Source organism: Lissotriton vulgaris, chromosome 1_2 (genome assembly GCF_964263255.1).
Source record: "Lissotriton vulgaris chromosome 1_2, aLisVul1.2, whole genome shotgun sequence".
Lineage (NCBI taxonomy): Eukaryota > Metazoa > Chordata > Amphibia > Caudata > Salamandridae > Lissotriton > Lissotriton vulgaris.
Window position 1 is genome coordinate 158,244,450 of NC_141686.1, and position 26,592 is coordinate 158,271,041.

Here is a 26,592-nt window from a genome sequence, read left to right on the forward strand (position 1 = left end):
GCAGGGCTGCCCGGACCGTCCCCTCACAGCTCCTCTTACTGGTGTACACACAGAGCACGGGCAGAGGCTCTAACTTTGGCAAAGGCGAAACCGTTGCATTGTAAATGCGTGTTTCTAATTTAAATCTATTTTGGAATTTTCTTAACACATTTATAGAGCGTTCCTTACATCTCCCTAGTTTGATCCAATTAACTCCGTCCTATTGTCCTTTTCTTTTCTGTGGTCACTCTCACAATAGCAACCTAATTTGCTTTGTCCCTTTACACTCAACATTTCCTCCTCCTTTTTTAGAAGTTTCCGTCACTACACTAATTTGTTTGCGAAGCCTTTCAATCTACACTTCACCCACATTATCTAAGATTCCTCTTTACTGTTGCTCCCAACATTTCCATTTTATACACCCAATAAAGATGGAAACTATTTACCCCATATTTGAAGTCCTTGAATCCATAAGGTATGGACTAAAATATTGTTAGAGAGAAGCATGTTCACTGCCTGCAACAGATGGCAAAGAGTAATTTTTTTCAACTGGAATACCAGATAAAGGACTAGCTAAGAAAACTGACCTGCAGGCAACCTATGAAGCGCTAAGACTATAAGTAAGTTAACTCAATTAACCTGGTGTATGAACTAGAGGGTTAGAGTGAACTTTCATTGGATCATTTCATTGATCGGTGCTGTTCAATGTTAGTGGGGGCTAATCAAAACTGGTAGGATGGCGGGCAAGGGGTAGGGAAATAAAAAATAAATTGAAATCACTTACCGGACGTTCTGCTCCAGATGTGACTGCCTCGTTTCTCCTGCTCCTCTTCTCCTCTGGAAGTGGATGGGCCTGAAAGCACAGGCTCCCCATCCAATCCAGATGTTATCATGCTATGAGAGAGGCACCAGGATTTGGTCTGAGCAGCCTCGTTTGCCGCTCTGACAGTACATTGGAGACTGTGGCATTTCTACAACCTGGCTGTGCAACACAGCTGAGTTGGAGAAACGTAAGTGCACATGTTAGTTTGTACGGCTTAAGACGGCCGGCCAAATTGACATGCGCACTTATAAGTGTACATACCACTCCTCCTCTCTGCCATGGCCCGGTCCAGTCACTCCCAAGTAAGCAGCACAGACACTCAGAGAGATTAATAAAACGATAATAACAATGTTATTATCATTTTATCTATCATCTGCTGGCAGTGGGACGACGTGCCTCTGCCATTACGGAGGAGCCGCACCTGTTCAATGCTTTTGTAAACTTCCTAACAGAATTTCATACAGAACATTTTTGGTTTTGAAATTAGAGAAGGTGAAATACATTACTTTTTTAATGAAATACTATAATTGTCAGGGAGGGCAGTTTCCACATTTATGGTGTTCCTGTATTGGTTCAAAGTGGACAAAATATGCCTATTTTGGTTTATGATTTTCTAAAAGCTAGTAGTAGTGTGGTGGTGTCTTTTATTTTTTCAAACATCAACTCTCTCTGTGGCAACCAGGATCTTCTGCGTTCTTAGCAATTTCTTGGGAGGTATCCTCTTAACGTCATTTTATTTGATTGCAAAACAGAATGTTCCTGCAAAGAGGACTTGTATTTAACAGTTCTGCCTAATCCTTGGGAATCTTATCATATGGGAGACTGTCACACAGGCTTGTGGGAGGAGAACTACTGTCTCTCAGGCGGTTGTTCCTGTCTGTCTGTCAGGCGCTGACCCGAATCTACCAGTAACAGAGCGCCTACAAAGAGACATCTCCAACAGACGGAACTACATCTCCCAGAAGGCTAGTAAATGGGAGGAGCTTCATCTATATTACCCAGCAATACGTGGAGTGAGGTGCACGTAATCTGCCGTTGTTCCTGATTCTTTCCCGTCTCGCGTCTCACGCGGGTTGTGTGGAGATCCTTCTTCGTCGGAGCTTATTGTGCTGGGGATATCGCCAGGACTTCAGTATCGCGCTGGTGGAAGCGCTGTTGTCTGTGTTTGACGAACAGACGCTGCTGGATGCGCCACCATTGGGGGACACACGTTGAAGGAAGTGTGTTGTTTTGTGCCCCCTTCAGAATAACAGAAACGCTGTTGCTATTACTTTAGCTCTGAAGGAAGAGCTTGTAGGCAACTTTATTCATTGTGAGTCAGAGTTCAGCGTTGAAGGAAGCACTGTGGAAGCTGCTCGGGAGGATTCCGCGCTGACGGAAGCGCTTGGCTTCTTGAGAACTTCTTCAAATGTAAGCTGTTTCTTTTTCACAGTTGGGGAGAAAAAACTAATGTAATGAAACTTGGAAAGGGGAGTAGAACATCATATCGCGCTAAGGGAAGCGCTTAGTTGTTTTGGTTTTATCTTCCCATGGAGGGAAAAAACTTACTTTGAATGGACCTTGAGTTTATTATTTTGTTGCTCTATTTATGGTGTTCTCTGGAGCAAGAGAAACAATCTAATTTACATTGACGTTATTTTGAATCTCAGTTCTGGAAAGGAAGGAAGCACTATATTTGAGTCTGTCTTCTGTTCTTGCCGTCCTGAATGTTTGATGGGTATGTGTGGTGAAGTTCCTTCCATATTGACAAGGAGTATGCAGTGAGAAAGGAATAATAACTGGTTGTGTTTATTGTTGTAGGTTTGCCTCGAGGTTAGAGGTTGACGTCTCAGAGAATTGGGTGTACAGTTGTGCGGACTTCCTTGGCCAGTTGAAAGGTACTAGTTAGCCCTAGTGAGAACATATGAGAGTAGTGACATTGACAGGATCTGTATTAATTCTGTATGCTTTTGTTACAGGTCTCATGATCCCCGCTGTTCCTTCCCTAATCCCTTTTTTTCCCTCGCCTAACTACCTTACTACTCGGAGTTGTTATTATCCAGAGTTGGGGAAGTTTGGAGGTGGACCCCTTTTGGCATCATACAAAATCGGAGGAGTGGCCTTGACGCGGACACTGTCGGTTCAGTGTATAAAGAGTTGATAAAGGTGTCTTTGTGTGCCTTACTTCAGATGTCCAGAAGTTGATCTTGTGAGCATTGTGAGCCATTGCGAACAGAATATCCCAGCAATATTTCACTGATTAATATAAAAAAAATGAACACGTCATCCATGGATTTTTGTCACACTGAGAGGTTATCCGAGTAAGGTTTATTATTATAGATTATTCTTAATTCAAATTCTGTCATGTAATGAATGTCTACCTCTGGGTAAATGAGCGGCCTATCAATCGTTTTAGTTACAGTTTGTGGAAAACAATATATACATATCCATCCAGAAAAAAAGGTTTGTGGCATGCTGCCAAATTGCTGGTGGTGCTCGGAAAACGTTGCCTCCACTATCACTGGAAATATCTAGCAAGCCTTCCCAAGGTCCATTACAAGAAAGGGAGCCTGCACTCAGTCAGGGGGATTAGACATGTCTATTGAGTCAGGTCACCTCGGGCACTGGAACAACAGAAAGGCTAACAAGCATTGAAAATAAATAGGTCTTGTCTTTAGTAAAGTTTAAGCAATTCTGTTTGTGAGTAGGTGGCTTTTTACCTTTGCTTTTATTTGTGTTTTTTAAACTTTCATGTACATAATATGTATATGTATGCATGCATTAATATTGGTATTCATATAGATATGCAGATATATATGCATGTTATGTTCATGAAAGTTTGAAAAACACTAATAAAAGTAAAGGTAAAAAGCCACCTGATTACAAACAGAATTTCTTCAAGTGTAATAAAGATGAGACCTATTGCATTTTGAATGTTTTTTCACTAGTGCCTTTAGGCAAAGAGTAAAGGGTTGGAGTAAAGTCACGCTGTTTTTGCAGATTGAGTGAGTAGTAGAGAGTAGTAGAGAGTGAGTAGTAGAGAGCGAGTAGTAGAGAGCGAGTAGTAGAGAGCGAGTAGATAGTAGAGTGAGTAGTAGACTAACAGAGAGTAGAGTAGTAGAGAGTAGTAGGCAGTAGTAGAGAGTAGTATAGAGTGAGTAGGAAAGAGTGTGTAGGAGATAGCAAGTAGTAGAGTAGTAGAGTGTGAGTAGTAGAGAGTAGTAAATAGTACTAGAGAGTAGTAGAGATTGAGTAGTAGATAGCAGAGTGAGTAGTAGATAGATTGAGCCGTAGAGCGAGTAGAGACTACACAGTAGTAGTGAGTACTAGAGAGTACTAGAGTCTAGGAGAGAGCAGTAGAGAGTGAGTAGTAGATAGTACAGAGAGTAGTAGAGAGTGAGTAGAGAGGAGTAGCAGAGAGTACTGGAGAGTAGTAGTAGAGAGTGACTAGTAGAGAGTGAGTAGAGTACTAGAGAGTAGTATAGAATGAGAAGTAGAGAGAGTAGTATAGAATGAGAAGTAGAGTGAATAGTGGAGAGAGAGAGAGTAGTAGAGTGAGTAGTAGAGTGAGTAGTAGAGTGAGTAGTAGAGTGAGTAGTAGAGTGAGTAGAGAGTGAGTAGTAGAGAGTGAGTAGTAGAGAGTGAGGAGTAGAGAGTGAGGAGTAGAGAGTGAGGAGTAGAGAGTGAGGAGTAGAGAGTGAGTAGTAGAGAGTGAGTAGTAGAGAGTAGGAGAGAGTAGGAGAGAGTAGGAGAGAGTAGGAGAGAGTAGGAGAGAGTAGGAGAGAGTAGGAGAGAGTAGGAGAGAGAGTTGGCAGTAGAGAGAGTTGGCAGTAGAGAGAGTTGGCAGTAGAGAGAGTTGGCAGTAGAGAGAGTTGGCGGTAGAGAGAGTTGGCGGTAGAGAGAGTTGGCGGTAGAGAGAGTTGGCGGTAGAGAGAGTTGGCGGTAGAGAGAGTTGGCGGTAGAGAGTTAAGCAGTAGAGAGTTAAGCAGTAGAGAGTTAAGCAGTAGAGAGTTAAGCAGTAGAGAGTTAAGCAGTAGAGAGAGTTAGCAGGAGAGTAGTAGAGGAGTAGAGTGAGTAGAAGAGAGAGAAGTAGAGTAGTACAGTACTAGAGAGTGAGTAGAAGGGAGTGAGTAGTAGAGAGAGAGTAGGAGAGAGAGCGTAGGAGAGAGAGAGTAGGAGAGAGAGAGTAGGAGAGAGAGAGTAGGAGAGAGAGAGTAGGAGGGAGAGAGTTGGCAGTAGAGAGAGTTGGCAGTAGAGAGAGTTGGCAGTAGAGAGAGTTGGCAGTAGAGAGAGTTACCAGGAGAGTAGTAGAGGAGTAGAGTGAGTAGTAGAGAGTATTAGAGAGGGAGTAGTAGAGAGAGTGAGAGAGTAGTAGAGTACTAGAGAGTGAGTAGAAGAGAGTGAGTAGTAGAGAGTAGTAGAATGAGTAGAGAACAGAGAGTACTAGAGTTAGTAGATAGTTGTAGAGTTAGTAGATAGAGAGTAATAGAGTGAGTAATAGAGAGAGTAATAGAGTGAGTAATAGAGAGTGAGTAATAGAGAGTGAGTAGTATAGAGTGAATAGTAGAGAGTGAATAGTAGAGAGTGAGTAGTAGAGTAGTTGAGCGTGAGTAGAGCAGTAGAGTGTGTAGTAGAGTAGTGAGTGAGTAGAGTTTAGTAGTGTGTAGTAGAGTAGAGAGTGTAGTAGAGTAGAGAGTGTGTAGTAGAGTAGAGAGTGAGTAGTAGAGTAGAGTGTGTGTAGTAGAGTGTGTGTAGTAGAGTGTGTGTAGTAGAGAGTGAGTAGTAGAGAGTGAGTAGTAGAGAGTGAGTAGTAGAGAATAGTGTGTGGGTTGTGCGTGTGGTTGTGGTTGTTGTGTGTGTGGGGTTGTGTGTGTGTGTCGTGTGGGTGTGGTTGCGTGGGTGTGTGTCGTGTGGGTGTGGTTGCGTGGGTGTGGTTGCGTGGGTGTGCGTGTGGGTGTGGGTATGTATGAGTGTTTTGTCCCCTTAGCACCGGCCTTGGTAAAATTACCGTAGGACACTGCTTAATAGATACAGCAAGAATAAACATTTTTGAGCAATTCTAAAACGCACCAGCATCATCCTTGTTCCTATTCTTGCTTCGAAGTCAAACCGAGCGTTGAATTTTGCAGTCACAAAAAAAGCATTGCTTCACAGAAAGGAAATGGAGTATATGTAATACAACACGAGTTGTATCTGGGTGAAAATTAGCATCACCCCAGATATAACACAGAGGCATTTAAGGAGGAGGGATTGTTCGCGGTTGCATCCCAACACGGACTATGATAAGGGAAGTCAAAAAGGCCTGAAACTTCAAGGGTTAAGGCAGGGAACACAAGTGAGTAGTAGAGAGTAGTAGAGAGTGAGTAGGAGAGAGAGTAGGAGAGAGAGTAGGAGAGAGAGTAGGAGAGAGAGTAGGAGAGAGAGTAGGAGAGAGAGTAGGAGAGAGAGTAGGAGAGAGAGTAGGAGAGAGAGTAGGAGAGAGAGTTGGCAGTAGAGAGAGTTGGCAGTAGAGAGAGTTGGCAGTAGAGAGAGTTGGCAGTAGAGAGAGTTGGCAGTAGAGAGAGTTGGCAGTAGAGAGAGTTGGCAGTAGAGAGAGTTACCAGGAGAGTAGTAGAGGAGTAGAGTGAGTAGTAGAGAGTATTAGAGAGTGAGTAGTAGAGAGTGAGAGAGTAGTAGAGTACTAGAGAGTGAGTAGAAGAGAGTGAGTAGTAGAGAGTAGTAGAATGAGTAGAGAACAGAGAGTACTAGAGTTAGTAGATAGTTGTAGAGTTAGTAGATAGAGAGTAATAGAGAGAGTAATAGAGAGAGTAATAGAGAGTGAGCAATAGAGAGTGAGTAATAGAGAGTGAGTAATAGAGAGTGAGTAATAGAGAGTGAGTAGTAGAGAGTGAGTAGTAGAGAGTGAGTAGTAGAGTAGTTGAGAGTGAGTAGAGTAGTAGAGTGTGTAGTAGAGTAGTGAGTGAGTAGAGTAGAGAGTGTGTAGTAGAGTAGAGAGTGAGTAGTAGAGTAGAGTGTGTGTGTGTAGTAGAGTGTGAGTAGTAGAGTGTGAGTAGTAGAGAGTGAGTAGTAGAGAGTGTGTAGTAGAGAGTGTGTAGTAGAGAGTGTATAGTAGAGAGTGTGTAGTAGAGAGTGTGTAGTAGAGAATAGTGTGTGGGTTGTGCGTGTGGTTGTGGTTGTTGTGTGTGTGGGGTTGTGTGTGTGTGTCGTGTGGGTGTGGTTGCGTGGGTGTGGTTGCGTGGGTGTGGTTGCGTGGGTGCGGTTGCGTGGGTGCGGTTGCGTGGGTGTGCGTGTGGGTGTGGGTATGTATGAGTGTTTTGTCCCCTTAGCACCGGCCTTGGTAAAATTACCGTAGGACGCTGCTTAATAGATACAGCAAGAATAAAAAATTTTGAGCAATTCTAAATCGCACCAGCATCATCCTTGTTCTTACTTCGAAGTCAAACCGAGCGTTGAATTTTGCAGTCACAAAAAAAGCATTGCTTCACAAAAAGGAAATGGAGTATCCTTAAGATATGTAATACAACACGAGTTGTATCTGGGTGAAAATTAGCATCACCCCGGATATAACACAGAGGCATTTAAGGAGGAGGGATTGTTCGGGGTTGCATCCCAACACGGACTATGATAAGGGAAGTCAAAAAGGCCTGAAACTTCAAGGGTTAAGGCAGGGAACACAAAAGGGGATCGCGAGCGGTATTGGTGACGCAGATTTGCAGGGCGGCCTGGATCAAATAACCGGGGTACTGCAGGTTTAGCGCACCGATAGTCTTTGTGGAAGCTGCTAAATGGCGAACAGTGGCTCCCGAGAAAGGCTTTGAAGGATGTTTTAAGGGGTGATTGACAAGCCGGCTTTAAATGCTGCTAATGGACTGTTTTAATTAAGAGATAAAGGCGCAGTAGCTTTCAAGCACAGAAAAATCCAGAAAAAGTAAATGATCACTTTTTTCTGTGACTAAAAGCCTACCTTAAAGAGACAAACATCAGAAGAAAGAATATAGGTTAAAGGATTAGTCTCACAATCTGTTCGATTCCGAGTACTCAGAACCATCTCTTGAAATTTCTGCGGTCATCTAATTGGTCCACAGAAATGCAAGGCGCTTATGTAACACTATACATAATTCCTCAATTACTACATAATAAACAAATAGGCCACCGTAATGCCCCCTTTCAATCACACACTGTAGTTTGCATGTTCCACTAGATTACCTAATCCTCCTTGAATTATTCCCGACTGTTCGAATCTAACACAGAAGATTTCCCTAACTTGTCAAGCTTCTAGCGTGCGAGTGGGAGCACATGATCCTGTCTACAAACACACATTCTTGCTGTGTGTTTACAAAAATGAAACGGTGTGAAAATTAAAGAACATCCCTGTTAAAGCCCACCGAAATGCCCTCCCGCCTACTCCTTACCTGTAATTGCACACCCCGACGGCGGAGCAGTAATCCCTTCCCGCCGGTCTCTGGAGAACGAACGGAAAGTCGGACTGACTTCCTGCTGGCGTAAAAGGTTTATTATCTTCTTTATGGGGCCATCTGTTTGGACCCAAAAAGACGATAAGAAACCTTTTACACCAGCAGTAAATCGGGGCAGGCAGTCCGAATTGGACAGACTATAAGGAGAAAAGAGTACATCACAAAGTACTCTTTCCCAATGGCAGGCCACCGTTTAGCCTAAACGCTGACGCCGGCCAATGGGAAAGAGGGGCAGGGCTTAACGCCCACTAGTCAAAGCCACTCAAGAACATAAAATCTCGCAAGCTTGACTACGCATGTGCGCAGTACGCCACAAGACCTAAAAGGGGGTGAGAGGAATATATAGATATTTATTTTTTAAAGCGCTGAGGAGCCACTTTTTTCCATGTATGGTTTAACAATGGCCGATGGTTTATTCTGTGGAATATTGAGCCCTCAAACAGCACTTGGGCCAGCCCAGTGGTCTTAGTCCCAAAGGCTGCCGCACCAGGTGCCACGCCAGAACTCTGATTCTGTGTGGACTACAGAGGGCTCAATTCAGTCACCAGGACTGATGCAAACCCTATCCCCAGAGCTGACAAGCTCATCGATCGGTAGGGATCTGCCAAGTATTTCAGTGTGTTTGACTTAATGTCTGGGTACTGGCAGATTGCCTTAACTGATAGGTAAAAGGAGAGGTCAGCATTCTCAACACCAGAGGGGCACTACCAGTTCCGGGTGATGCCCTTTGGGTTGAAGAATGCCCCTGCCACCTTTCAAAGGTTTGTCAATCGGGTGTACGCTGGACTGGAGGATTTCAGTGCCGCCTACCTGGATGTCATCGCAGTGTTCAGTGCCACTAGTGAGGAACATCTGCACCACCTCTGGGAAGTGTTGAAGGCTCTGCAGAGGGCAGGCCTCACGATCAAGGCAAGCAAGTGCCAGATCAGGCAGTGTTCAGTAGTGTACTTAGAACACCAGTTAGGAAGCGACCAGGTGGTGCCCCTACAGCCTAACATTGACACCATTTTGGCTTGGGAACCCCTGCAAGACCCAGACAGAGGTGAGAGCCTTTCTAGGCATCACCGAATATTACAGAAGATTTGTTAAGGGGTATGGCACCACTGTTGCCTCCTTGACAGAGCTGACTTCCAGGAAGCAGCCCATGAAGGTTAACTGGATGGACGCCTACCAAAACGTTTCTGATGCCCTGAAATCTGCCATGTGCCCGGCACCGGTGCTCAAGGCACCCAACCTCTCACAGGAGTTATTGGTGCAGACAGATGCTTCAGAGAATGGTGTGGGGCTGTACTCTCACATCTAAATGAGGAGGGCCTCATTAGCAGGGGAATAGAGGTGGAACGCAATTGAACGTGATGCTTTTGCTGTGGTCTAGGCACATGTGAAGAAGCTGAGGCCCAACTTGTTTGGGACCCACTTCCGGGTTCAGACCGACCACAGTCCCCTCAGATGGTTGATGCAGATCAGGGGTGAGAACCCAAAGTTGTTGAGGTGGTCCATTTCCCTACAGGGGATGGATTTTAAGGTGGAACACCGCCCTGGTACAGAACACGCCAATGCTGATGGCCTGTCCAGATTTTTCTGCCTTAGTGAAGAGAACTCCCAAGAATGTGGGTAGTTCTCCCCACATTTCAGCTGGAGGAGACACGTGTTAGACCTAGCACCATTGGTGTGGGTTTCCAATCTTATTTTTGCCTTTGCCTCCGGTGTTTTTGTTGTGTGCTGGACTTCGTTTTTGCTGGTCTAGATGCTTTGGGCACTTTGCCACCGCTGTTCAGTGCCAAAGTGCAAGTGCCTACTTTGTAAATTATTGTTATGGATTAGGGATTCCATAATTGGCATATTTGATTTCCTAGTCAGCCCCTAGAACAGTGCACTGTGTGCGCCCAGGGCATGTGAACCAAATGCTGCTAAGTGGTCCTGCAGCACTGATTGTGCCACCCTCATACGCAGCATGTAAATGTGACTCAGATCTGCCCCTGCAGCATCTGTGTGTAGCCTAGTACTGCCATGTCAACTTGGCAAGGGCACCCACTTGATAGGCCTTACCCTTCCCTTACATGGTAGTCTAGCACCCCTAAGGTAGGCTGTGGTACCAATGGATCAGGGTGCAGTGTATGTAAAAGGTAGGACATGCCCTGGTGTGTGTGGCATGTCCTGATAGTAAAATACTGCAAATTTCATTTTTACTATTGCAAGGCTACCTGTTCCCATAATATAGAATGGGGAGTTTGCTTGTAACACCTTATGAACATAACTACCCCTGGGAACAAGGTAGGACAATAAAGCTTAGTATAGCTGAACTCAGAATGGTAAAATGCATCTTTTAGTGAAGGTGATTTTTACATTCGGTGTTAGAAAATACCAGTTCTAGGAAGTGGGTATTTTCTTGCTTAGCCATCCAGTGTGCCTCTGCTAGGTTGTGTATTGACTGTCTGGCTTTGGAAGAGACAGGGGCGGAGGATGAGCAGCGGCTCCAGAGAGTCTGAATGAGTCAGGGCTGGGCTGAATAGACCTGGGCTGCCATTAGAGTAGGGGGAGGAGGTTTCCTTTCACCTGAATGGGCCTGGTCAGCCTGACACAATGTTGTCTCCACCTCCTGCAAGGAAGCTGCACCACAGAGGACAGACCTGGTTTTGACTGAGCACAGGGCTTCTCTGCCACCAAAGAACAAAGGATTTTGCTGTATAAAAAGACGGGCCCAGACCCAAGACTTTTAGAGCACTTCTGGGAAATCAGAGGAACCAATGCCAAGGAGAAGAGCTGGAGAAACTGGAGGAGGAGTACTGCCCCTTTGCTGTGTGCTGTCTAGGGTTGGCCTGCAGTGGCTGTTTCTGCCAATGAAAGGAGAAGGCCTTTGCTATGTGCTGTGGCCCCTACTTGAGGAAGATCTCCAAGGGATTGAAGTGGAGTTTGCCCCCTGTTCATGAGGTCTCAGGAACATCCAAGACCTCACCAAGCTTCTGGGCACCTCTTGTTTCAGTAGCGCCAGAAGAAAAGGGTAACCAACTTGGCCACCGAGTCCGTCGCAGGATTCCGTGTCCTGAAGGCACCATAGGGGGCACCGCCTCCCCTTTCACACAGACTCCATCAACAAGGCGCTGCTTGCACCCTGCCTTGTGGGCACCGCTTCACTACACGCTGCACTGACGTCATCGACTACGCGCTGCCAGACTTGAACATCAACGGGCTCCAACGCCACATCGTGACCTGCCAACAAAGTCTCACCCTGCAACACAAGCCTTGGTCTAACCGACTCCATCAACGAGCCGCTGCCTGCACCGAGCAGTGAGGACATCGGACGCTGCAACGCTTCCATCTCACATCGCAACTGTTGTCCCTGACTGGCTGATACCATCGTATCAGCCGCAACACCAAACAGTTCTGTCTCTGAGTATGTCGACGATTTAGCTAACACGTATCGATGCGGTAGGCTGTAAATGTTAGACTGTCGTATTCAGTATTGCTGTAGCCCCAGACAGAGCTACTGAGTCCCAGGAACTTTATTGTCAGGTTTTTCCTGCAATTTAAAGGGTATTTGGAACAGTAACTATTTTTACAGTATTACATGTTGGATATTTGTTTTATTTGGTCTTGCTGGTTAAGATAAAGTTTGCTTATTTTTCTAAACTGATCTAGTGTGCATTTGTAGTGTTTTCACTGTGTTACTGTTTTCATGCATAAATTCTATACACACTGCCTCTGAGATAAGTCTGTCTGTTCATGCCAAACTACCAAGGGGGTGAGCAGGGGTTATTTTACAAGAAGGGTCCATACTTGGACACAGGTGTAAACATCTGACAACTGGAGACCCCCATTTCTAACACAGCTACTTTGCCATTCCAGACCACTGTGCACCCTCACCTCAGGCCCAAGCGATACCTCAGTTTCAGCACTACGTACCTGAGGTTTCAGAAGCATAAGTGAGCAACAGCAGAATCAGAACCCTCCAAATCAAGCACACATGGACCCATACCAGTATCCTCATGCTTCTGTGATGCCACTGTCACCTTTTAGCTAATTGTCGAATGCTGCCACAGCGGTACCAAGATGGCATTCATGGATTGGGTGCCTAAAGCACTATTTCAGCGAGCAACAGATGGGGCTGAGAAACAATCACTAATCCTGCATTTCGGGGTACGGAGTTGTATGAACTCTTTGAGATGCTATCAAATATCGGGGGTGACACCAATTTCAATGAGGCTATGAACATCCTCAACCAACACTTCAACCCCAAGTATGAACGATTTCAATTACGCCAAGCCTTCCACTGAGCACAGAGTTGGTGGATATGTTTTACGCCCAATTGAGGAAGTTAGCAAGTACCTGCACCAACATAAACCAACACGAGGAGATCCGGTTGCAAATCATACAGGGGTGTCGGTCCTACGGTGCGTTATCTTCCGCCAACCAGGGATCATGCTGGATGATATTGTCATAATAGCCTGCTCGCACAAACTATAAAATACCTGAGGTGATGAGTTGGAAGTAGCACTGGGCAAGGCAATGCCTGCTTCTGTCCCCCAGAAGGTACCGAACGTCAAAGTAGAATGGGCCTACACTATTCTACGACGCCCAGGCCCTGCGTGCCAAGTGCCAACCCCATAGCCTGGGGGTAGCTGTGAGAATTGTAGCCTTGAACACAAAGTAGCTAGTGCAAACCCTGCCAAAGAGAAAACTTGCCTGAAATGCAGGAAAGGTAAACATTTCTTAAAGGTGTGTAGCAGTGGGAGACCCTAAATGGCACCTGAGCCACAACAACGAACATGTGCAGCCCTGCGACAACTGTTGCTCGAAGACACTGCAGAGGCGAGAGAGCTAGTTAGTCATGAGCTTTCCAGGACGAGGAAAAAGATGAAATCTTTATGGTGTCCTTAACATGAGGGGCCAGGAGCAAGTGTGTGGTCCACATATATATGCGGCACTCTGATGAGCGCACTCATTGACACCAGAGCATCAGTGAATGTAAAGGATTCCAAATAATGCAAACATCGCACTCACCACTCACCCCCAGCCGGGCAAAGATATACACGTGAGGAGGGACGGAGCCCCTTCCCCTTCGAGGAACAATCGAAGTGCACATCACAGACTATAGGCATCTCACAAGCGCGAAATTCCATGTCACCGAAGGCGAAAAGGGAACACTGCTCGGGTGCCATCCATACAGCTGAAGATCTTGAGCTGGAAAGCTTTATGAAGCAGGTGCATGAGTTGCATACCGATGCACTCCTATCTGAGTTCCAGCAGTTCTTCCACAATCTTGGGAAGCTAAAAAGGTAGACAAGGCCGCAGGTGGAATGAGAGTTGAAGGCGCTGGAGTATGGCCCCATGCCCTGGGTGTCTCCAATTGTCACTGCACTAAATCCAAAGCAGCCATGCGCTACCACCTATGTGTAGACAGAAGGCTCCAGAATCAAGCAATCAGGCTGTAGCCCCATAAAACGCCAATTATAGATGGTACTGAAGCTGGCCTCAATGGGGCAAAATGATTTTCTAAGCTAGACCTGAACTCCAGTTATCACCAATAAAAACTGACCCCTGTGAGGCGCTACATTACGACCTTTGCCACGCAGGTCAGCCTTCGGTGTTACATGCGGCTGAGTTTGCCATTTCGTTTGTGTCACAAAAAACCCTCTCTGGACTGCAGGAGTCCATTAACCTGAGTGATGACATCCAGATATAATCAGAAAGCCTGGAGGAGCACTATGTCCACCTGAGGGCTACCCTTCAATGCCTAGCAGACAACAGCCTGACTTCGCAAAAAAACGAATGTTAATTTTTTCAAAGCCAAGTAGACTTTTTTTGGATACATCTTTTCCCAAAAAGGGCTTAAAGTTGATCCCAGGAAAGCTACTGCAATCCAGGAAGCACCGGTACTCAAGACCCCGCGGAGGTTTGCAGTTTCCTGGGGATGGCATATTGCGGGAGATTTATTCTGATTCTTTCAATGATGTCAGAGCCTCTCAGGACTCTTACCCGCACCACTGTTCCATGGGACTAGAGCCCTGCAGCTGACAAGGCGTTCCGGGCCATCAAAGAGGCCCTCCATGACAAGGCACAATAACGTACTTTGACTCTCAGAGGAAGACCGAACTAATAGTGGACGCCAGCCCTGTGGGCTTAGGCGCCGTCCTCATGCAGGAAGTAACGGACCGAGAGCAGGTCCCAGTAGCGCATGCCAGTCGGGCATTGTTACGCTCAATCTGTTACGCTCAGATTGAGCGTGAGGCCCTCGCCATTAAATGGGCCTGTCAATACTTTCATTTATACCTCTGCTGCCTTGAGTTCAAGGATGTCACAGACCACAAACCGCTTCTTCCACTGTTTGTCGGCACCACTCGACTAGCCCCTCCACAGATCGAAAGGTGGGCCGAACAATTACAGTCCAAAGCCTTTTAGGTGGTATTACCAGGGATTACCTGTCCCTGCATCCGTCATCTCTAGAAGTGAGGAACCTGAAAGCTGAAGATGAAGGGACCAGAGAGTTCGTCAAGATGATTCTGAGTGATATGTAAGAAGCACCTGCTGGGCCGACTACATAAGGGGGTCAGTTAAAAGAAAAGCGATGTGGGGCCCAATATGGGCGACTTTGACACAAAACATTCAAGGGGAGAGTCATGCCGGGGAGATGCCACTTAACATGTCTGATGATTAAGGCATATCTAAACTATGTTGGAGAATGGTGGTATCGCGTATATCTCCAGAAATATAGTTGGCAAAAGGCCATACGGATCTCATAGACGAAGCTACCCGGTTTGCCTACCCCAGTGAGATTGTACACAGCTTCAGATCTTGGGCCACTGCCATGTATGAAAACAAACAAAAAAAAAGGATAATCATGAGTGATGCCTGCCCCAAGGCCCCAACTCTCCAGGAGATAGGTGAAGCCACCAAGAATGACGGAAGCCTGACACGAGCGAAAGAAGCCCTAGCCAACAGGTAATGGCAAAGCTTTCTAGATGGGATTCGGACCGGACACCGGACTAGCGAGTTTCCCAGTAGTAGCTGTTGGTGGGTCCCAGGCATGGATGCGAAGGTTGATAACAAGGTATGCAACTGTCACTCATGTACCATCAAGGCTCCGGTTCCAACGTAAAAACCGAGCCACCAGTCCTAGTCGAAAGTCAATATTGGCTTTGGGAGCTTTCTGGATGGATGGATCATGGTAGGGATAGTGGACTTGCACACAAAGTTCCCAGTGGTAGAGGTGGTGTCGTCGTCCATCGCATTTTCCCCCGTCAAGCTAGTCCTGAAGAAAAGGTTTACAATGACGGGCCTTCCTGACAAAGTGAAGTCGGACAACAGGCCACCATTACATGGACATGACATTAAAGAATAATACATTACAAACATGTCCATCGCATGTACTACACACCAGCGCGTATTTTCTGACTGAAACTTCGGGACAATGACCATTGTAATCGCTGCGGCAGCGAAGGGGCCGACTTCAAACACGTGGCCTGGGATTGTCTCCGCATACAGAACTTCTGGGCGGAGGTTCTGGCTGCTCTAGATCTTATGACGGGCCTGCACATTACTGTAGATCCCCTCACTGCATTATTGGGATACACTCAACCCCTCGCTAATAAAATGCGCAAATACATTTCCCTTGCGCTACTTCTTGCAAAGAGGAGAATTGCCTGTAGACGGGGCAGAGGACGGGCGCCGAAGTTCAAGGACTGGCTCCAAGACCTGGTCTACTGCAAAGAACAATTGCAGACATATGCTGAACTTCAGCCCCCCTCATCAAGGCCGAAAGACATTTGGGGTCCCATCCAAACCTATTTACTAGAGCACGCTACTGGCACACATGCGGCGGCACCATAATGAAGGACTACCACCTGCTAGACGGGCCTACCACCTTTGCCAATACGCCTCGCTCATTGGAGAACTTAGGCCCCCTTGTCAAGGTACTCCATGTTCACTTGACTGGACTGCACCAGCACTTTGAATACACACAATTTACTCGCAATACGTTTGTGGTCATGACTGTTTTTCATTACATCATTGTTGTTGTTTGTTAATGTGACACTGCAATGATATTACTGCCCTTACAACCTGATATTCAAACTGATGCGGCCGCCCGGAAGGGTTGTAGGCGGCCTGCTGTGTACTCCCCTACCCCATCACTAGATCAGTTAAACGTTTGATGCATCGCATGCTGGCCCTACTGCGGATGTAGGCAGTATGCTGCGTTTCCTATCCTTTTGTCACTGATAAAGGTTTTTTTAATCCCAAAAAAAAACATTTTTTTTTTTTTTTTTTAAAGAATAATTACAATCTCTGGTCATTCGCCACTGGAAAATCACCCTGCAGTGACCTCAGGCTAACTTGGAGGCAGAGACATTCATGATAACACTCAACCGGGCTCTGAAGATTGGGCTGGAACTCGGCAAGGATGCTGAATGCTGCCTGCATAAGTTCCTACGGGCGTACCAGCAAATCCCTTTCAGCACGATGAACTGGGATCCAGCAAATCTACTGTTTAGGAAGCAGACACGGGAAATCATCCTGGCAGACACTGTGTGTCGACAGGCAGACATGGATGTTGAAGCTACACAATCCCGAAGAAAAGCCACCAATGAGAAGGCCAGTCAGTGTCGCCGGGCAAACCCACTCTACAAATCGGAGCATCGGTTCTCATGAATGACAGACATCCTGGGTGAAGTTTTGAACCCCTTACGAGACTGAAGCATGGGAAGTGATTAAGATCAACGGCACCATGGTCACAGTGCAAGGAGGTGATCACCAGAAACATCTCATGGGTAAAACAGGTGGCAGCTTCCATAGACCGCTCAAAGAATGCTGCTGACGAGAATGCTGAAGCCGAGGTAGAGTATCACCTGACCTCCACCTTCCAGCAGAGGTGTAAAACTCAACGAGCATCTGAAAGGGCAAGCACTAGAAATACCCCCACGTTCCCCTCACATGGACACGTGCAACTAAGAAGGTCCCCGGCTTGCTGGGAATGAGACTGATAACATCTCCCAGAGCCTGAAGTATGATCTTCAGCCACACCTGGTCCCCAGTCAGACACTGAAAGACTTTATGAGTCTGGCTCAAGTGTTCAGATTTTGTTTCATGCAAGAAGATTTGAAAAGATGGGAGAGATGTAGAGTGCCCCTTGCTTCTACACTACAAAGTATCAATTTCCTCACGCAGAGGGTCAGACTCGGTCCAAGATGATAAAAAAAATGGGCAGATCGTCGCTCTGGGCCATTGCCAATAGTATAACCACACTGTGTGTGTGTATTCTAATAATAATAATAATAATAATAGGAAACTTATAATGCGCTCAGCTTACCCTGGGGCATCCCGGCGCAGACAGACCAAGGAGAGACTCCAGTAATCATTATTGTGGAAACAAGAAGGTCTTGAGAAGTTTCCTAAATAGTACGATCTTGGGCTCAGAGCGAATCTCGAGGGGCAGAGAGTTCCATAAAGTCGCCACCTGTACAGAGAAGCGTCTGCCACCAGATCGAACTCTCCTTACTCTCGCTGACTGCAGTAGATGTTGCTGGTCCGAGCGTAAAGGACGTGGGGGCTTATACGGACGGGCCATGTTAAAAAGGATAGGGGGACCTCTGCCATGCAAGATTTTGTGGGCCGTGCACAGCGCCTTAAACTTTACCCGCTCCTTCACCGGGAGCCAATGAAGCATCTTAAGGGCCGGAGCAGCGGACTGTCTTCTAGGGACATCCATAAGAAGTCTAGCCGCTGCATTTTGCACCTGCTGGAGAGTTTTAAAGGTTGCTTCGGGAGCGCCCAGGAACAGCGCATTCCCGTAGTCAAGCCTCGAGAGGATTAAACCACGTACCAGAAGCTTCCTTGCTGGCTCAGGAAGTAGTGGTAACACCTTTCGAGCTGACCTCAGAAGACCGAAGCAGACCCCCGCGGTCTTCTTGGCGTGGGTCCTAAAGGACAGATCTTGCTCCAACCATACTCCCAAGGACTTGATCTCCTTCTTGGGAGATGGTGGCTCACCAAGAGACCGGGGCCAACAGCTAGCAATAATGGAGGGACTGGTAGTACCCAGGAGCATCAGCTCAGTCTTTCCTCCATTAAGCTTTAAAGCAGAGTTGGACATCCAGCGATAGACATTGGCCAGGCAGTCGTGTAATACCTCAGGTTGTTCCGCCAGCTGAGTTAGACCCACCACCAGCTGAGTATCATCAGCATAGCTGATGATCTTCACCCCCGAGGGGGCGACCAGCCTTTCAAGTGGAGTCATATATATATTAAATAAGGTAGGGCTCAACGATGAGCCCTGCGGGACTCCACTTTGAAGGGGAAATAGGGCAGATTGCTCTGCTCCTTCCCAGACTTGATAGGAACGGTTGGCGAGAAACGATCCCAACCATTTCAGGGCCGTCCCTGAGACACCTACCTCTGACAGACGTTGGAGGAGCACCTGATGGTTCACGGTGTCAAAGGCAGCACTCAAGTCCAGGAGGATCACTGCCACTGACCCTCCTGAATCTAGAGTGCTCCTAGCTTCCTCCACTACTGCCAACAAGGCTGTGTCTGTTCCCTGGCCGGGACGGAAACCAGTCTGGGAGTCTCCCAACAGGTGGTTGGACTCTAGATGGTAAGAGAGCTGGCGGTTGACCAATTTTTCTGCAACTTTAGAGAACCCAGGCAGAAGTGAAATTGGCCTAAAGTTAGTCAAGTTGGATGGATCCAATCCTGGCTTCTTCAATAAGGCTTTTACCACTGCCTTTTTCCATCGCTGGGGCACGGTCCCATGAGCAAGAGACAAATTTAGGAGGTCAGTCAGAGGGGCAGACAAGGCATTTGCCACAAGCTTGAGATATTTTATGGGGACTGGGTCACTTGGAGAACCACTCTGCATCTCAAGCAAAACTTTTGTCACCTCCTCTTCTGAGAAGGGGCCAAAGTGGGCTAGCTCAATAGAGCATGGAATTTGACATGCAGTTGGCTCTGGGATATGAGGAATATCGGGGAGAGAGGATAATATTTTCTCTATTTTAGAATGGAAGAAGCTAGCCAATTCCTCACATTTTTCTTTAGGTTTGTCATGCACAACTGGAGGGACCGGGGCTTTCAGAAGTTCCTTAAAAACCTTGAACGATTCTCCCGAAGAATTACTAGCCCTCTCGATCTTTTCGCTAAAAAAGTTCTTTTTAGCAACCTTCAGAGCATTTTTATATATCCTCATCTCTCTTTTGTAGTTGGCCCGACTTTCTTCAGTCGGCTCTCTCCTCCAGGCCCGTTCAAGCCTTTTACAGGAGGTTCTAAGACTCCTAAGTTCAGATGTATACCAAGGAGCCGTGGCGATTCTTCTCTCCCTGACAAGTCTCCTTTTTTTAGGAATTAATAAGTCCAGCGAGTCAGTGAGCCATTCACCCAGATGCTGATCGGCAATATTGGGGTCATCTACAAGGGGAGGGCGGGTCCTAGCGAGCTCTTCTGCCCAACTGTCCACCGGCAACTTTGACCAGAGTCGTTCTACAATATGTTGTCTAGGTGCGGAGTCTCTCCGGTTCCCCAGCAACCAACTGAACGGAATAAGATGGTGATCCGTCCAGGGGAGAGCCAACATCTGGAGAGCTTGCAGATTCGCCGAATTAGCGAAAACCGCATCAAGCTGATGCCCTCTGTTATGAGTAGCTCCCACATTAACAAGGTGTAGATCTAGAGCACCAAGTGAGTTAAGTAGATCTCTAGCTACTACATCATTAGGATCCTCGAAATGAAAATTGAAATCGCCAAGGATAACAAAATTAGACGAAGCAGCAGCAAGTGGAATAACGGCCTCCATAAAAGAGTCTATGAAATTCCCCAGCGCTGCGGGAGGCCGGTACACAAGAAGGCCGGCTATGGAGACAGTAGGGGATATGCGGAAAGAAAATTGACACGCTTCCGAGTTATTGATTTCACAGTCTACTGCTTTGCAAACAAATATATCTCTGTACACCATGGCCACACCACCCCCTCTCCCATCTGGCCTATCCAGATGGTAAATAAGATATCCCGGAGGGAGAGCGTTGACAATATCGGGACCAGAGCATGTGGTTAACCACGTTTCAGTCAAAAATAAAACATCTAAAAAATGATCCACCAGGAGGGAATGAATTTCCAAAGCGTGGCAAGGCAATGATCTACAGTTAAGAAGAGCCATGGTGAGTGAGTCCTTGTTCCTACAAGTGTTATCCGGGCGACACCTAAGACAGTAATTAAACGCCGTATCCTCAGCCCAATAGTCGCGGCAGCTTGGATTTTTAGGCGCGCGAAGCGAGAGTAAAGTGTCACGTGAATACCTGTATGACGGGGCCAGAGGTCTTGTGGAGTTGGGCGGAGTAACATGCCCTGAGCCCGTCTGGGCCCGGACGGGCACAGACGGGCTTGACTCTGGCGAAACTCCGGCGACAGTCCGGCGATGACGCTGCGTAATGACGCTGCGCGTCAGCATGGCTGGCTTTATGTTCGCCGAGCGCGAGGAAACTAGAGCGCTACCCACGCCGCCTGTACTGTCCCCCCTCCCAATATGGCCACCAAAACGAGACAGTGGGCAGGGACCCGCTAAAACGCGGTGATTCTGTTGGGGGTCCTGTGTGGTGAGGCCAATCACATGGCCAACACCTACCCGACCTGCTACAGATGGAATCCGGCGCTGGTCGGCTAAACATACATAAACAAACACTAAGCGCCTGGACCGGCATCATGTGGATTTGGCGCCTATTGTTTTATTGGCACCGATTGCAGATCTTTAGTCCCAGCTATATCTCTAAAAAGGTACTTTTCACAGAGAATGATATCTTGTTAAATTCATTTCCATATGAGTATATTTGCTAGAGGTTGAATCTGGTTTAGGAGTAAAGCAACCTTCTATGAGATAAGTACAGTTATTTTAAAAATTGCTTTTCCTCCACTATGTTCCCTCGTTGAAGGGTATGGATAACAGCATAAAACTCTAAAACAAAAGTCAAACTTTGTGCCACGCTTTTCTTTGACTTTAATGTTGTAGAGACTTGACATTTGGGTCCCACTGATATTATGTCCTGGACAGAAAGAAAATGTGGTGTTCGTTGTGGGGGAAGGGTGTCATTGAAGTGTGACGGTAGGAGGTGTGAGGAAGATGTGAGGAGGGCAGGGGGATGGTTGTTGGGGTGCTAACAATTATGCTGAGGTACATTAAGGGCTGATTACAAAATCTTTAACGGGACCAGATTGAGACCAAGTGGAATGGACAGGCTGCTGCTTGCATGACATTAAGTCAGGCAACTCCCTGCTGCGCTCAGATCACCCATGCCCAAGGCCGGCCCTAAATCTAAGATTAGTGTGTTAAATAGACGGGGACCCATAGTTACTGAGTCACAGCACCTCTGATTCGATTACTCAACTCCTCTCTTACCATAAACCGACAGATCAACACCATATCCTCCACATGCTTCAACACAATCGACATACTCCACAAGACCTTCAAATGGTTGAAAGCTAAGGAGGTGAATGGGGAAATTAGGCGCACAAGGCTATGTGCCCCTACGTTTATAAATCCAATCGTACGTAGTGCTCTAAGGGTAAGGATGTAAACCCAGCATCCTCAAAATATTGAAACGTTAAGCTGTGCCCTGAGCACATACACCAATAGTGTCCCAAAAGAAGTAAAGTAATAGTCGTCAGATTGTTGTCCACTTTTCATCAATCTTCACTTTATTCTGGGATATCAATCAGTCTCACATCTGCCGATATCAGACTTATATTAACAAGTAAGCATATTTGTTCTTGTGTCACCTCCCGAGTATAGCCAGGCTTGAATCATCCCCGCGTTTCCCACCCACTCATCAAAAGCAGACTGGATATGGACACGCCCTTCATGCCGGACTCAACAAAATCCCTCCTTCCCAAACTCCAGACTGTCCAGAACACAGCAGCCAGACTCATCTTCTCCATCCAACAACACAACCACACCAGCACCTCCGAGACCTTCACTTGCTCCCCAGCTAATAAAGAGTGACCTTCAAGCTCCTCACACACGCCTACAAAGCCCTCCACAACACTAGACTCCAGTACCTCAACGAAAAAAAATCCTCCACGCCCCCAAGATACCTCCGGTCCACTGACCTAATCCCTGGTTGAAATCCCCTGCGTACACAAAGCCAGCCGGGAGGCAGATCCTTCTTCTACCTCGCAGCCCAAACCTGGAACGAACTTCCCCTCAGCATCAGACGAAGCCCTACTCTCTCAAACCTTCAGAAAATGCCTCAAGACCTGGCTCTTCGGATGTCATCAGAGGTGCCCAAAACCCCTCCCCTTCCATCCCCCCCCACCCCCACCCCCACCCCATCACTTTGAGACCCTCACGGGTAAGTAGTGCGCTCTACAAATCCTTGATTGATCCTCCCCTTCCCCTCATTCCCTAGTAACATCTTCCACTTGGTCAAAGAGAGGACCGGAGCAGGTGTCACCCTCATGCTAATACCTAACATTGCAGGACAGGTGCTGATCCGCTGCTGATGGGACTACCAATGAATGGAATGTGTACTACTGACAACGAGGGTTACCATGTGTGCGTGCAACCAAAGAGAAACAGAACTGAATCCTGGCTTGCACAGTGAGGAATAGTTACATTAGTTATATTGATATTGCTAGGAGGTCCCAGCCTACACCTGAGAAAACACTGCCACTATTAAAGTCATTTTAAAATTGCATTACAACAGTATGTGTGCCGTTCAAACTGTCTCCATTTTTCTGTACAGTGTCACTCATAAGTAGATGTAGAACATGCAAATGTCACACATAAACTATCTGAAAACTTGGCAGCTATACTAGGAGTTGACAACGTTACGTCGCCAGAAAAGTCAAGGATTTCTGCTGCGTGCAATTTCCGCATTACAAACTCAAAATGCAATATGCAAGGACTGCGTGTTCGAGGCGCCTTCTGTTCAGCTTGTACCTGAGATCGTACTGTTCCTGATAAAGTCTAGAAGAGGCCGGCGCAGCTGTACCGGAAGACGGGCCAACACTGGCTGCCACTTTCCTTAGTCTCCAAATGTTTCTTTGAAGCGGCAGTCTGAGAAACAAACCCACGTGACAGGGGAGAATGGGCGGGGACCATCTTATCACGTGACGGGGGAGAATCGGAAGGAACCTCATTGTTGTGAGCCACGGTGGTTGAGAAAGGGGAGGGGAAAGAAAGTGACAGACATTACATATGAAGAGGCGGTGTCAATGACGTCATTCGTAATGACATATTGACAACGTGCATAATAGGCTTGGGCTGAGAAATACAAATGTATCTTGCAGCGTCCATGTTGGAATGGGAAGGGTGTCCAATTCCTACTTCGAGGTTGTTTCGTCGATTTACAAAATGTAGAAAGCCGCATTAATAATTAATTTCCGTAAAATATGTTGGGCTGAACTTTTAAGGCGTTTATTGTGTAATTTATCGGATAACGCTTTTTCAAAGACACAATCTGGTCCACATGAAAAGTTAGGGTTCTAATGCTCCGTTTTGGTAGCCTGACAGCGCTATGGGTAAGAGCGTTAGGCCAGCCCTCTCGTTCTATCAGTAGAACTATGCGATTTGACACGCAGCTGCAGGAGAGTGCCATCCAAGGCGTGCTGAAGCACCCAGAGATGACGTCACAAGCCCTGCTTCTGCTTGTGCATCTTCAGGCTGCCTCTGTAGAAGCCGTCTGTTTGCACGTCATCTGCCTGCGACGCGGTGCGTACTTGGACACCGGTTCTTCCCGAGGCTCTGAGAGTGTGCGAAAGGGGCAGAGGAAGCCGCTACTAACATGAGCCGCAGCTACAATGACGAGCTCCAGTATCTGGACAAGATCCACAAGAACTGCTGGAGGATCAAAAAGGGCTTTGTGCCTAACATGAAGGTACCAGGATAGCCTGAAATCGCATGCGCTCCCCCACAGAGCCCAACGAGAACATATTTGTCACGTTGTTACAAGGCATTATTTTTGCTACGCATGGTTGCTGTACCAGGGTATTGTAAGGCTAATCACACTCTGCTGTTGTTTTCCTGACAGTGCAATTTGGCAGTCCTCCACACACATTGCCTCCTACTTGTCCTTTATCATTTTGTGTATTGTGTGGCGTTCACTTTTTCGGCGTACCAGTGTGTATCGTATAAATGTCCGATTTGTGCCATTTAGTCGCTGAACAAAATAGTAATTGTACTGATCCAGGTGCCTATGCATACTCTCCTCGCTACTATTATGGTCGGGATTGAGCTAGTCATAGTTAATTGATCATTGCTGGGCATTAATATTTACTCGTTGAAAAAAGCATAATGATTACAAAGTCTATTGTTAATTTACCTGTTTCCTAAGAGACACATACAGTACGGAATTAAAACCCCTGACGAGTGTTGAGGCACTAACACAAATTACACAATGACCGAAATTGTGCGTGTAAAAATAACACAGACATATGACATTCCTCAGAATGTGGCTCTTAGTCTCTCAATAAGTATTATTATTTTGTGCTACTTACCTTTTTAGGTCGAGCCTAAATCATCAGGCACTCTGTTGTATGTGCTTTGTGGGGTCCGACTCCTTCCATGCTTTGGATTGGCTTTTGTGTGTGTGTGTGTGTGGTCTAAAAATCGCCACTTGCAAATGGTGGGTGTCTGTCCCACCTTTTACCCCCAAAAAGTTCACTCCCATGGAGTATTGCCTTGGGAGCGAGCACACTGGGGCTGCTGTGGTGCGCACACTTTGCTCCGACATGCGGGTACTCTCATAATGCCGAAAACCCAACGGGCACCCAGTGAAGGAGCAAATTTAAACCCTCAGCCGCTTACATCAGCCATCGTAGTGTATGTACCCATGTCTACTCGTGTCTCTCCTGTATGTAGAGCGTGGCATTCAGCAACCATACCGCAGATTAGTAGGCAATGTTCTTCTGTGAATACTGTGTATGAAATGCCAAACAAATATAAGGCTAAAAACATTTGGGGAGAGGATGTAGCCTTACGGCTAGAGCGGTAGACCTCGAAACTGGGGAACCGTGTTCGTCTCAACAGCGACGCTCAACATACTGTGATTACTTAATCTCCCCGTGCCTAACAAAAATGAATGTGTCCATCTGTAACAAAACTGGTGCTCCTGTTAAGCGCTCTGATACCCGATGTCTCGGGTCTAGTTCCCACTATATAAAACTCTTAGAAAGAAAAAAAAAGCTGAATGCATATGCCATTCTGCGAGTTTCAGGCGATGTGAGGTGATAATGCGGTTTCATCTTTGCTCTGCTCGTTTTTTGATTGATACTTAAGTGTACAGTGGTACATAATCACACCTCGTCTTTATTTTAGCCAGTGCCTCATTTCTTTCAGGGACACCGTACAGTAAAACCCAATTTATGATGCACTTGCCCCAATTGGAAATAGTTTTTTCAATCTGCTGCTTTTTTTTTTTTAACCTCCCAGGTCATTGACAGATTTAGGATATAGCCTCGGATGCTTGGTTTAAACTCTGGCATTTTCCCGGCATGTTAGGCTGGTTGCAGGTCAGTGCAACAGGTTCCGAGAGTCTGTGGCAGCCACGCCCCCACACACTATCATTTATTGTCCCTTTTGGGTGCCCGTAGTGCTGAGCTCGCTGGCTAATGTGCAGCGTTTGGCAGTTCAGCGAGGGCGCGCTGTAACTTACAATCAATCAGGGAATTGTAAGCGAGCTACTCACTCGCAAGGGTCTCAAGGCATGAGGGGGGTGGGTCCGCAGATCTGTTTAGCCGAAGAGCCAGGTCTTGAGGGTCTTCCTGAAGGTGTTCAGGGAGGGGGCGCGTCTGATGTCTGCCGGTAGCTCGTTCTAGGTCTTGACTGCAATGTGAGAGAAGGATCTTCCGCCTGCACTGGCACTGTAAATGCGTGGGGTTGTGGCCAGTGCGAGGTTGGAAGATCAAAGGTTTCTTTTGGGTAAGTGGAAGTTGATTCTGTTGTTGAGGTATTTGGGCCCGTTGTTGTGTAGGCATTTGGTGACATGTGTTAGGATTTTGAAAGTGACTCATTTCTCCACAGGGAGCCAGTGAAGACTTCGTAGGTGTTGGCTGATGTGTTTGTGTCGGGGGATGCCGAGGACGAGTCTGGCGGTGGTGCTCTGTGAGTGATGGTTCGAGTACGATGCCAAGGTTCTTGGCGTGGTCTGAGGGGGTATCTGGACTTCCGAGGGCGTTCGGCCACCAGGTACTATCCTATGCAGAAGGGGTGGTACAGAGGACGACGGCTTCTGTCTTCTCAGCGTTGGGCTTCAGGCAGCTGTTGGTCATTCGGCCTTCGACGGCTTGCATTCCTTTCTGGAAGATGAGTTTGGCAACGGTGGGATCTTTGGTGAGGGAGAGGATGAGCTGGGTGTCGTC

The 26,592-nt window shown here is 46.9% G+C and overlaps 2 protein-coding genes across 2 annotated transcripts in view; one reads left to right on the forward strand and one right to left on the reverse strand.

Moving 5' to 3' along the window:
• FBXO7 (F-box protein 7) overlaps positions 1-23,380 on the reverse strand; it is a 161,178-nt gene extending 137,798 nt beyond the window's left edge. The window contains exon 1 of the mRNA XM_086953013.1: positions 23,174-23,380. Coding sequence (XP_086809139.1) covers positions 23,174-23,373 — 200 coding nt within the window. The 5' untranslated portion in view covers positions 23,374-23,380. The remainder of the gene's footprint in view (positions 1-23,173) is intronic.
• Positions 23,381-23,885: 505 nt separating this feature from the next.
• Positions 23,886-26,592, forward strand: part of RTCB (RNA 2',3'-cyclic phosphate and 5'-OH ligase) — a 156,672-nt gene continuing 153,965 nt past the window's right edge. The window contains exon 1 of the mRNA XM_086953014.1: positions 23,886-24,110. Within this exon, the coding sequence (XP_086809140.1) occupies positions 24,018-24,110 (93 nt within the window). The 5' untranslated portion in view covers positions 23,886-24,017. The remainder of the gene's footprint in view (positions 24,111-26,592) is intronic.